This window comes from Numenius arquata, chromosome 9, assembly GCF_964106895.1.
Source record: "Numenius arquata chromosome 9, bNumArq3.hap1.1, whole genome shotgun sequence".
NCBI classification, from domain to species: Eukaryota; Metazoa; Chordata; class Aves; order Charadriiformes; family Scolopacidae; genus Numenius; species Numenius arquata.
The window spans coordinates 36,742,797-36,755,267 of NC_133584.1; the positions used below are offsets into that span (position 1 = coordinate 36,742,797).

At 50.1% G+C, this 12,471-nt stretch overlaps 1 protein-coding gene across 1 annotated transcript in view; it reads right to left on the reverse strand.

The window, feature by feature from the left end:
- LRRC1 (leucine rich repeat containing 1) overlaps positions 1 to 234 on the reverse strand; it is a 74,385-nt gene extending 74,151 nt beyond the window's left edge. Inside the window, exon 1 of the mRNA XM_074154057.1 lies at positions 76 to 234. Coding sequence (XP_074010158.1) covers positions 76 to 234 — 159 coding nt within the window. The remainder of the gene's footprint in view (positions 1 to 75) is intronic.
- Positions 235 to 12,471: the final 12,237 nt, after the last annotated feature.

A 12,471-nucleotide genomic window follows, 5' to 3' on the forward strand; every position in this document is an offset into this window, starting at 1 on the left:
GAAGCGGGGTGGGGGGGGGGGGGGGGGGGTGTCTAGGAGGGGGGGGTCGGGGTGACGGCCCCGCTCCCGGCTCACCTTGGGCAGTTCGCGGAGCTGGTTGGCGTCCAGCAGGAGCTCCTCCAGGCTGCGGCTGTAGCGGTAGATCTCCTCGGGCACGGCGGCCAGCGAGCAGTGCCGCTTGTCGATGGACTCCACATGGCGGTTGCACCGCCACAGGGGGATGCAGTGGAACATCGCCCCGCCGGGGGAAGGGGGGGAGGAACGGACCGGGGATGGAGGGGGGGGGGGGGTGGGGAGGGGAACGACGCACCGCGGGGCGGGCGGTGCAGCCGCTCACCGCCGCCCCCTCCTCCCCGCCCGCCGCGGGAGCCGCTGCCCCCTCCGCCGCCGCGCACCGCGGGTCCCGGCCAGCCGGCGGCGGCGGCAACCCGCATCCAGCGCGCCGGTGGCGGGAAGCGGCCCCGGAGCGAGCGCGGCGGCCCCGGGAGAACAATGGGCGGGAGCAGGAGCCGAGCGGGAGGGGAGGTGGGGGGGGAGACGAGGGACGGGACCCCCCTTAGCGCTGGCGGTGGGGCCGCTGCCCTCCCCGCAGGGGCATGGCGGGGCGCCGGGCGCAGCGCTGCTGCTGGCGGCCGCCGCGCATTCCCGCGCCTAACCCGGAACACGGGCGGCCTCTCCCCATCCCTCCCCTCCCCTCCTCTCCTCCCCCGTCCCGGCTGACATCAGCGGGGCCCGGCCCCGCCCCGGCCCCGTACCCTGCCCGGGGAGGCGGGCGGACACCCGCAACCCCCGCCGCGGGGCGGGCGGCCGCGCAACTTTCGGCCGAGGAGCTTCTTCCCCTGGGGGTGGGAGGGTGAAGCCCTGCCCGGGGCAGGGGGTTGCTGCGGCCCGGGGTGGGGGTGTCGGCCCCCCCCCCGCAGTCCCCCCGGGGTGGGGTGGCCGTCGGTGGGGACGGTGGGGCCGGGGTCAGGGCGTGTAGCAGGGTAGGAAGGGACTGAAGTATTTATGCTTATTAATACTTACAGGGTGGGTGTCAAGAGGAAGGTGCCGGTCTTTTTCCAGTGGTGCCCAGGGACAGGACAAGAGGAAATGGGCACAAACTTGAACGTAAGAAGTTCCACCAAAACATGAGGGGGAACTTCTTTCCTGTGAGGGTGGCAGAGCCCTGGAGCAGGCTGCCCAGGGAGGTGGGGGAGTCTCCTTCTCTGGAGACATTCAAAACCCACCTGGACACGTTCCTGTGCAACCTGCTCTGGGTGGACCTGCTTTGGCAGGGGGTTGGACTAGATGATCTCCAGAGGTCCCTTCCAACCCCGCATCATTCTGTGATTCTGTGACTGGGGATGCCGTGAACCAGGTTTGGGCCACTGGTTTTACCATGTGGCCACGGCTTACCTGAGATGCCAGCAGTCATCCCCGAGCGGGAACGTGCACAGGATACGCCCAACATTTTATTTTCAATTGTTGGAACACGAGGCTCTCTGGAAAGTAACACCATAAAGCATACGGAATGCTGTCTAGGTACCATGGCGGTGGGTGGTGGTTTTCCTCCCAAACTACATTGCTGTGGCGTTAAAAAAAAAAAAGAAAAATCAATATACTATCCTCAAGGCTTGCAGAAAGTAGTTGGTTTGTTGTTTTTTGTTTTTTTTTTCTTTAAAATCCACTTTCAAAAGAGCTGATTGGGCGGTCAGAAGGGACAGCAAAGGTAAATACAACTGGCAGCCCGTGTCCGCCGGCTCCGGGCTACGGCAGCCCCATTCCTCCTCCCTCCCTCCGTGAGCGGGGCGATGTGCTGGGCTCTCACAACAAAACACGGCCTGGGAGGCTCTCCTCTCTCTGGTTGCATAACAGCAATTTTGTAATCTACACAGTGACATAAAATACTTTTTGAAAAGCAGGCACTTAACATCAGAGCCGCTCGTGAAATATTGCTAATTTCTTGCATAATTATAACCGGGTGCAGATACAGGCTGAGAGAGCTGGGGTTGTTCAGCCTGGAGAAGAGAAGGCTCTGGGGAGACCTTACAGCCCCTTCCATTACCTAAAGGGGCTACAGGAGAGCCGGAGAGGGACTCCTTGTCAGGAAGGGTAGTGACAGAACAAGGGGTAATGGTTTTAAATTGGAAGAGGGGAGATTTAGATTAGATATTAGGAAGAAATTCTTTACTCTGAGGGTGGTGAGACACTGGAACAGGTTGCCCAGAGAAGCTGTGGATGCCCCATCCCTGGAGGTGTTCAAGGCCAGGCTGGATGGGGCTTTGAGCAACCTGCTCTAGTGGAGGTGTCCCTGCCCATGGCAGGGGGGTTGGAACTCAATGATCTTGAAGGTCCCTTCCAACTCTAACCATTCTATGACTCTGTGATTCTATGATACAGGAATAGGGGAGAGGGGGAAGTTGATGGTCATCATCTCTGTTCTTCAATCATTGCATGGTACTGACAATCTTAAAAAGTTGCAATGAATTTATTGTTGTTTTTTCTTAAATCCTGTAAGATACACTTCAATTCATGTGGGAATTGCCTGTTTTGGGGGTTTAAAAAGGATGTTTTAGGAGCTTGTGTACTGTTACTCTTTGCTGACCTATGAAACAAACTTTTAAAATGTCATTTTCTTATAAGTACCGTAAAAAAATCAGTCAGAACCAACAGCTTTTTTCAACATACCCAGTAATTAAAAAAAAAAAGGAACCTCCCAAGGTGTCTAAATAGAGTATGTAAAGAAATCTGCCAGCCCGCCTGGAAAGAACTGTAAATACTGCTGACCTGATAACAACTGGACTGAAGTGGTTTTTCAGAAAGCCACAGGAAACAATCTGACTTCTGACTAACTCCATGATTAAAAAAAACGCGTGTTGGAGAGAAAGTGCCAGCGCTTCACCTCGGAGGACCATAACTTGGTTTCCAACATAATTTTTATCTGCCACAAGAGCACAAGCCATTTATAGCACATGCGAAAAGAAAGCCACGATTGGTCTTTTTCATCCTGCCCTTGAAAGGAGGACCATCACCTAATGGTATTCTGAGCAGGGCTCGGAGATTTGTGGCCTCAATATATCTACAATATTTTCAGGCGAAGATTTTCTCAGCTCTTGCAGTAGCCATGGAGGGAGGGTTCCTAAACCTGTTCACGTGTGCTTGGAAACGGGGCGGGCACGCACACACCAGTACTCTCAGGCCTTCCCAGCCCCAGGGCAGGAGATTAGATAACTACAAGACAGGAGAAAATCAAACAAAGGTGTTGTTTCTCACCGGCACAGAGCTCGGACCAGGCAGGGATGCAGGAGGCTGGCCAGAAGATCTCAGAAGTGGAGGTGAGGAGGACCATCACCATCACTCTTGGTGGGTCCAAGAGTGGTCCTCCCTGGGGGCAAGCCAAAGGGCCGGGTTCAGAAAACCAAGCTTCTCATGACAACTCCGACACAAGCTCTGGCATGGGGGGGTCTCAAACCGGCCAAAGGGAACACAGTGGTCTCAGCAGAAGCCAACCGAGATCTGCTGTGAAGATTGCCTCACCTAAATCCAGCGACCACTACAGCTCCTCGGTGCCTTGCTTCCTGGGGAACCCTTTGGAGAAGTGGGACTGCAGGGAGGCTCCACAGGAGGGCCGGTGAACAAGGGAGGGCTGTGGCTGACTGCTCCCCGTAGGCACAGGTCATGCAGTTCTGTGTCGGGCTACCTTGGAGGGATGGGCTGCCATGAAAGCATTTGGAAGTGAAGAATGATATGACATGCTTAATTGCCAAACGGGAGGGTGAACAGGTTGACTCCGGAGCACCGGCTCTTAAGAACAGTCTTGTGAGTGTCACCTCAGGGCCAGAAGACACCCTGAGCGCACCTTCTGCTGACCTGGAAGCATCTACATTGTCCCACAGCTGAGCCTGACACCAGGAGAGAGCTCCAGCAGTGGCCAGTGTAGGAGGGCTTTCATGCCAGCTTGTGGTGCTCTCTGTCCCACCGTCTTCTGTGCTGTTTGGGAGAAATGCCCAGCACACCCTGCAGGCAGAGAAGGCTTCAGATCTCAGATCCCAGCACCATGATCTGTCTTGGAGGCTTGTAAACAGTTCCAGCCTTTCTTGCATGACACGGACACGAAGTCTGGCATGAGGTGTCACTTCTGCAGACGCTGTCATGTGTCTCATGACCGGGTCACGCTGTGACAAGTCTAGGCAGTAACATGAGGGTGACAGTGACTGTGGGGTGAGCCTGGGTATGTTAATGAAGGCAAACTATTTGCATGCTTCTCATGAGCGTCAGGGAGTCCAGGGGACAGAGTGATGGCAAGAGAGCTTAATACTTATTTATGAGATCTGCCTTCACCAGCTGACGCTCAAAGTGAGGATCAAGAGCCTCTTCCCCTTCTCTGAGACGGACAGCCACTGTCACAGGGTCTTTGATAAGATCCTTGGGAGCTTAGGACATCAAATTAGTGCCAGTGGCCCTGGTCCACTGCACACCTGAAGATGTAGCCCGAGGCTATGGTATGGAAATAGGCATCAAGGAGGCCAAGAGGCAAACCAGCACCTTTGTTGAGGAAATAGTATTCTCACAGCTAAAAGCATCATCTTGAGCAAATAAACCTGCTCAGCTTTGGTCAGCGTAATGAGTTAACTAGTCTCTATTGTTCTGCTGCACTAAGAAATAGTAGCAATAAAAAACCCTTCCCTAAACCAAGAAAACAGCAATTCTGTGCGGCCAGAAGAAGAGTGACCTCATATCGGGGCAAGTTTTAGTGGACGAGGTCTTTGCAAAGGGGTGGGAAAAGAGAATTGTGGTACAATAGAGTAACTAGAAGCTATAAGCAGGCACGCAGGAGAAGTTGTGAGCAAGCAGAGGAGGACAGCAAATTGCCAGGGTTGGTACTAACACATACCTGGCAAACTTCTTACTTGGGGCAATTGTGTCCCCCAGGGGCAGGAGAAGTATTGCCCTCCCTGATAGCAGCAGTCCTGCTGCCTTGCACATTTCCGTGGTAAGCCAAGGTGTGGCTCACATGCAGAAGGAAATAAGGTCTGTCCTGTTGCTCTCCCAGTTCTGCAGGGGATTACCTGGCTCCAAACTGCCAGTTGATAACCATTTGGTCTGCTTTAGCTTCCTTTTTTTTTTTTTTTTTTTTCTGCTTTGAGCATTGTTATTTAAATCTTTCCATTTCTACTTTTTTTTTTTTCCTTCTTGGTTCTTCTAAAAGTACTGTAGTACTTTTATACGCCAGTTGGCTGAATTTTAGTTGCCTGGGACAGCTTAATTCTATTTTTAAGACTTTCCCAACAATGCCAGGAGCCTTCGAGCTGTATGAAATCTTAGGAGAGGTACCTCTTTTGACAGAGCAATGAGTGTGCCTCGGGAGCGGCGTCGTGCTGCTTTCCTGGCAGGCTGCTTTCCTCAGCTTCAGGTGGACAAGGTTATCCTTCTACCAACTCGGCTTCGGAGGGGAACAGATAAAGTTTGCTCTCGCCGTGATGCCACAGTTCGTATTTCCTTCTGCCATTCGCAGCGTGATCGGGCAGCCCGCGCCTGGCTTTGTGGCAGTCACTGTTGCCCTGTTAAAACAGCATTAAGGTGTATATAAACAAAGGAGAATTCGTTATCAAGGCCATTCCTCTTCCAGGGGGGGATTTACTGTGGAGAGCTAGGTGCACCCCCAGTTATTGGCAGCGCAGACACAGCAGGGAGAGAGCAGGCTCCCCTGCACGGGGTGGCAATTACCTTCAAGGGATCGCCCCGCCGAACAGGTCAGCGCTACCCGGGGCTCTCTGTTGGGAATGACAGCAGGGGAACCAGTTACACAGTCACATCATAGCTGAAATTTGGGAGACAGGCCATGACCGAAAAATTAATGTCTTCTAGGCTATCGAGCAAACAGCCATCCTTCAGTCCCTGCCAATCTGCTCTGGGGACGTAGCCAAGAACTTATGGGCTGAAAATCTCTGTTTCTCTTTCTGGATACCGGGGAGCATCCTGTGTGCTCCCAAACAAAAAAAAAAAAATAAAAAAATAGTGTTTTGTTACTTTTAAGGATTTCAGACAATGAAATGTAAAATATAGATAAGGCTGGGCTGATCTCAGGAGTATTCCTGGAAGTTATTGTTTGAAAGAAGCGAGAGCAAGGTCACGCTGCAGCGCTCCCTCCTTGGCACGGCTCGGACAGGCTGCTTTCTGGCTTGTCAAAAGGCAATTCAAGCGAACAATGCCAAGTTATAAGTTGAGATTCGTATAAAAAGCCCTAAAGCAAGGATATCCATGGGTCTGGGTGAGCGCAGAGGAGGTTAGTGCTGCTATGAATAAAGCAGTGATACTCAGAATCAGACCTTGTCAGTAAAGTACATTGTGGGGTAGAGAAGAAAAAAAAGAGAAGAGATGGAAATAGATTTTAAGTAGTTTATAAAGCCTATAGTTCAAAACCCACTTAAATTTCACTAGGAAAAAAATCAATAAATAAAAATAATAACAAAAATCAAGCAGGCCAAGTTCTTGAAGCCTTTTCTGCATTCGGGACTTCTTCCCTCCCCCAGTCATATTTCCTGAGCCTCATTAGCGAAAGAGATGCAATTACAGGGCACAGAGAAGCCGGGACAAAACAAGAATAGTGCAAAGAAGGGAGAAAGACCCAAGTACTACATGCAATAGGACAGCTTTGGGGGGGCTAATAATCTAAGCAGCACTCGATTGCGGCTGGAGGAGTGGTTACCCACCCCTCTGAGCAAATTAACCGGGACCCGCGGTACCCGGAGCACAGCCTGCAGAGATGCTGAGAGCCAGGCCTGGCAGGGTGCTGGAGTTAATTAGCGCTGACATACTTCTCTTTTCTCAGTTTTGCTGGCGGAGGGCTCCGGTCACATTTACTCTTCAGTTTTTATTTAAATTGTTTAGAAGGAGGCTGTAAAAGCAGCAGGTAGGTGTGACTATAAAGCGTTCCCCTGTTGATTACAGAGCTACAAGTACAGTTACAAATTACGGTTACAGCATCACAAGCGCCGCATCCACAAAGTTTCCGAGTGTCTGAAATAACCCATATTAATGCTATTAGCATAAAGACACATCTAAGAGTCGCAACGGATTATTATAGCCATCGTACCAAACTTCAGCTGCACGTGCTGGTGGCAGTGCATTTAACGCATTCGCTGTGGTTTTACAGCATTATAAATAGCAACCGCTGGGAGCAAAAGCTGTAGCATCTCTTCTCCTCTCCACCCCCACCCCCAAAGAAATCGCTCACGATAACGTCAGCTTTTATTTGAACACAATGAGCTGTAATCACATGAGGTATTACTCTGATTTAATCCTATTTGCTTCAGTTTGGTTTGCAAGGAGTGGCCAGCAGTAGGAGGTTGCGTTGTGTCCCATGGTTTCTTATTTCACACCAACTTTCAAGGGCTGACACCCATCATCTTCTTTGGCCAGAACAACAAAGCGATGGGTTCTGGCATGTAAGGAGAAGAGATCTTCCGGTGACTCGAATGGGTTTTTTCCCTTCTTCCTTTTTTTTTTTTCCTTCCCAATTGCCCAACTGGCTGTCACAGCTGATGGAAAGATCCTGAGCCCCAACTATTTTTTCAGGTTTTCCCTATTTCCAGCTGATCCAATACAAGCAGATACAGCCTCTCGCAGCAAATTTTGCTTCTCCAACCACTGCGAAGAGAGCAAGTAGAGGCATGAATTCAGGTCTGTGTTTATTTTGCGAACCAACTTCATGATGTCGCTAAACACCTCTTGACTGCCTGTACTTTGGTGCTGTGTTTCCCATGGCCAACAGAGACAACCACGCTGCTGGGTTTGGCGTGAAATTGAAAAGGCAGATACCAGCAGGAGGTAGGTCACCCTGCCTACCAGCCCAGCCTGGGGATTTTGGGAGGCATTAAGCCGCGCCTTCGTTTCGTGATCTTTATCCTCCGAAGGAGGAGAGACCCCCAGCTTGCCGTGGGCTCTGGGGGTCTGGAGGCGGGGGTCAGGAGGAGACCCCATCTCTGTTGGGGGAGCAGGGCTGTCGCAGGGATGTGCCAGCACGAAGACAGCAACGAGGAGCATCACTCTGTGTGTCAAGAACTCGTATCATCAGGAACACCCTTACGCTCATCATTTCGGGTACTGACTGATGGACCCGGAGAATGTTTTACTGACAGGAAGCAGAAGCACTGGGGCTAACATAAATTCGACAACAATGACAAATATTTTGACTAGCTCATAATTTCCTTTTGTTTTGGTTTTTTTGGGATTTTTTTTTGTTGTGGTTTTTTTTTTTGTTTGGGGCATGTGGCTCCTAATTTCGTTCTTCCTCTCATCTTCGCTGGAAGGGAACTTTAACACCCTTAGGGTAATCAAATGGGGTCTTAGCTACAATTACACACACATTTGGTATTCATTCATGCAAGTTTGATGGTGAGTCTACTCTTCACTAATTTCCTATCATAGTTATAGAGCTCATATAATACATGTTAATTAGACAGTTGTACTTCACTGAAGATTTTTTTTCTTCGAATTATAAAATACCATGTTAGAAAAGCATTATTGATCTTCAGGAAAAAGAATGAGGAAATTTCTGATGTTTCTCCTTAGAGCAAGAGGAAATTATAGACTGTGAAAGTTGCTTCTTTGAGGAATCAGACCCAGGATATAGGAAATATAACCAGAATTTATTTGGAATGCCAAATGGAAAAATTTTAGTAAGCGGTTGCACCAGGTAAAATATTTTTTCTCACTTTAATTGTGCCACAGTAAGGACTGGCATTAAAAGCAGACGTCTGAATCCAGTGAGCTACCAGGCATGATGCAACCGTTCAGTGAGAAGCTCAATTTTCTTCAGAATTAAGTACCTTTCTGAAGAGACATTATGCCAGGTACTGAAAGGTTAAGCTAGCAATTTAGGACATATATGCAACAGCTCGATCTTCTAGATAGAAAGAACTATGGTTTAAGACAAGAGCTAACATTAAATAAGAAATAAAATAGAAAAATAACCGCCTATATTGTTGGTAACAAAATGGCAGAGCTTGCGTGTCCAGGTCACAGCATTTATTAACCAGCTACCCAGTTCTGGAAAGCCTGCGCTGCAGTTGTCACAAATGATGGTTTTCAAAAGAATTTAGGTCAAGTAAACACTTAGCAACCAGAGGTACTGTGGTGAACTAGAAGTTCATGCAGGTACCTCGGAAGCTTTGTAGGCCAACAGAAGGAGTGAATGGAAAGCAACGTGGGCTGGAGCATGACCCTGGCATGCCTTTAGCGAACTCCCAACTGCAAGAAACTTCTACCAGCCCAACAGTTGGACCAGATGATTTTTGTCAGTCCCTTCCAACTGAACTGAACTATCCTATCCTATCCTATCCTATCCTATCCTATCCTATCCCACCCCACCCTATCCCTGGTCTTTTTATGAAAGAAGAGGTTTCGCCAGGTACTGATCAATATGCTCAGTTAAGACTGTTTTGTATTTGATGAAAGCATTGGAATTAATTTGATTATGTGAACATCCGAGATGACTGCCAACACCTGAAAATGTGTGGACCAGAAAAGAACCTGGTGATCCTGTTGGATACAAACCTAAAAAATAGGCTTCTTCCAGCTGATACCAGTGGTGCAATACACATCTGGTCTTGCCCGCTGGTGGGAATCCTCACGTGGGAGCACCATCACCCACCATGAATACTGCTCAGCTTTCATCATGAAATGCCCACTATTTCTCCAGCCAGCATGCAAACACAGATCTTGAGCCTGGACGTTTCATTCACGTTTTTCATTCTGTATTTCTGTTCCCGGTTTTCAGCACTTCATCCCGACACCCCGCAGAGGTGTTGGCCAACGAGGGTGAGAGGGAGACCGGGTCTGCCCTTGGCGCGCTCGTTGAAGCCCCATTGTTGGCAAGAAGCAGGTTGTAATTTTGCAGCCTACACATCCATACCGCCTTGCTGCGCATGGCGCCGGGCTCTCTTGGCTCGTGGCACAGGTTTGACTTCTCGTCCGCCTGAAATCCCACTCCTTGCGGTGGGCTTGCGTGGTTTAGGCTGTTCAGATACGTCAGTGCTTTCAGATTAAGGAGCCGTACAGATGGGCTTGTCCCCAGGTGGAAATGCTGCTGGGACGTGGGCTCCCCCACAGAAACAGAGCCCACTCGGGGCCCCCTTTCCTATATATTGCTTTTCCCCCAGTTTTCCCAACACGGCCACACTCATCCTGTAGAAAGTGGGTCCTTCCCAGCAGGAAGGACAAGCTGCCCTGGAGCGAAATCTAAGCAGAAATCTGATCCCAGGATACAGATGTTGGGCCTAATGCAGATCTAGCTGGATGATGCTGTTTTTCCTTGATTCTTTTGTCTCCCTCTTCCTCCCTGTCCGTCTCCTACAGGATTCTCATGAGATCACAGCATTTGTTTTCCAGAGGGTGGGAAGCTCTGTGCTATAATCTGAATTAATCTCAGGACTACAAGCTGAAAAGCAAGAATGGTGAGAGGACACAACAGCAATAAACGAAGCCAAAAATAAAAGTATCTTGGCTTTTCTAGCTCCTGGAGACACACTGTAAACACAGAACGGGCAGGTTCCCCTCTCGCACACAATACCCAACTGCTGCTGGTTTCCTGTCTTTGCTTCTCTGCTAACCTTCCTCAGCCGAAATCCTCCCCCGGCTGAAAAACAAAGCCCCTTTCTTTAGGTTTGGAAACCTCCCTAGGAAGCAGAAGGGCACCTTTTCTCCTCCTGTCATCAGGAGCGATGGGAAGAGCTGATAATCTCCATCCTTTGCTGGCCCAGTACTTCCTTTTGTAAGATCTAGTTTCTACTTGCTTGCAACTTCCCCAGACTTCAACTGTCAGGAAAATGTTTTCTACCTTGCAAGTCTGACTCAGATCCGAGTATTTTAAAGAAGTTTTCAGCTAAAACGACCAGCTGGTTCTAAAACCACACTTACCAGAAAATACGTTATGCTGTACCTCGAAAAGATGCTTGGTAATTTTGTTACATTTGCATCCATTTTGAATGATCATTTACTTTGGGGAAAAAAAAAAAAAACAGAAAGGGTCCTTTTAGCAGAAGGGGTCACTCAGCAGAGAGATCAGTCTCCTGTCACCGATGTGCCTCTTGCTGCCACAGCCGGGAAACTTGGCCAAGATTCCTCTGAAAAAAAAAAAAAAAAAAATCAGTTCACATCGGCTCAGCAGCACGTGCACCTAACGAGCCTAATTCTTAGCAGCTAAAAATCCCCCAAATCCTCTGTGGACTGGGTCAGCTCTGTGCCCCCAAGAGTGGCGGCAGGGCTGGGGGGGCAGGGGATCTGCCTGTCTGCGCTGGGGCAGAGGGAGAAGGGGGCTGCCCCCAGCGAGGACAGGGCACGACATGGGGGGACAAAAGGGACAGGGGCCATGGGGGGCAGCAGCCGGGGAGGAGAGAAAGGGAGGGGGCAGGAGAAGGGGGGTGGCAGTCCCCAGAGGCACAGACCCCAGAGTGCCTTCGGGAGCTGGACCCCAAGGCAGAGACCAGCGATTCTCTCCTGGGGAAGGGGACGACCTGGGTCTGCTGGTGGCAGTGGGGGCTGCCAGCCCCCAGAACCGGGTTTCCAGCAGCGGGTGACATCCTGGGACACATCCCAAGGCCCTTCCCCGCAGTGAGGTCCCAGCAGGATCACCTCACCAGCCCAGTGCTGGAGCAGAGAAGACCTTGCAACGTGCCCCCTGCAAGCACCAGCCAGAGCAAGACACTGGTTCATTAACCAGCTGAAGCAAAAACGAAATTCCTGGCAGATCTGTTATTAACATTGCAGGAATTTCTCTCTATCTAGGGAATAAAGGGGCCTGACCCATAGCCTGGCGTGGCTGCACAGTCAGTGATCTGGGACACAGAACACCGAACAGGGGAGTCACAATATGTTCGCTCAGCCTTGTCCCATATTATGGCATCTCAGCCATAAAAAAAAAAATTAAAAAAAAAAAGAAAAACAAAAAAAGCTTATTTTGAGTTCAGCCTTACAGGCTGCATCCACACCGCTTATTTCAAGGCAGATTTGTTGCCTGTGCAAGCTACTTATTTTAAGGGCTGCTGCTATTTCTCAAGAGGTAAATCCTGGCTGCACCCTGAGCGCTAAAGGGCTCTGCGCTTCTCTAACGAGCTGTGTAACAGTTCGGCAGCTTCCATCTGTCTTGTCAGTCCTCCTCTCGGCATCCAGCAGAAAAAAAAAAATGGCCCCAGCTCGTTCCTAGAAGGGGCCGAGCGTTGCCCGCTGGCCGAGCGGATATATTCGCAGGCAGTCCGAGTACAAGCTGCTTCAAAGGAAAATGTGCAGGCAGGGATAAGGTTTCCCAGCCTACGTGAATGTAGATGTCTCTGTAAATGGACATAGATCAATTATTGATTTTCATTTGAGCTGCATCTGGGCTTTTGTGCTGAGGAAGTAAAATCCTCCGCGTTCGCTGTAAATCTAGGGTTTGCTGCTTGCAAAACCTTTAATCTCTTTTGGGCACTCCAAGTCAAAATCTCCAGTTTTGCA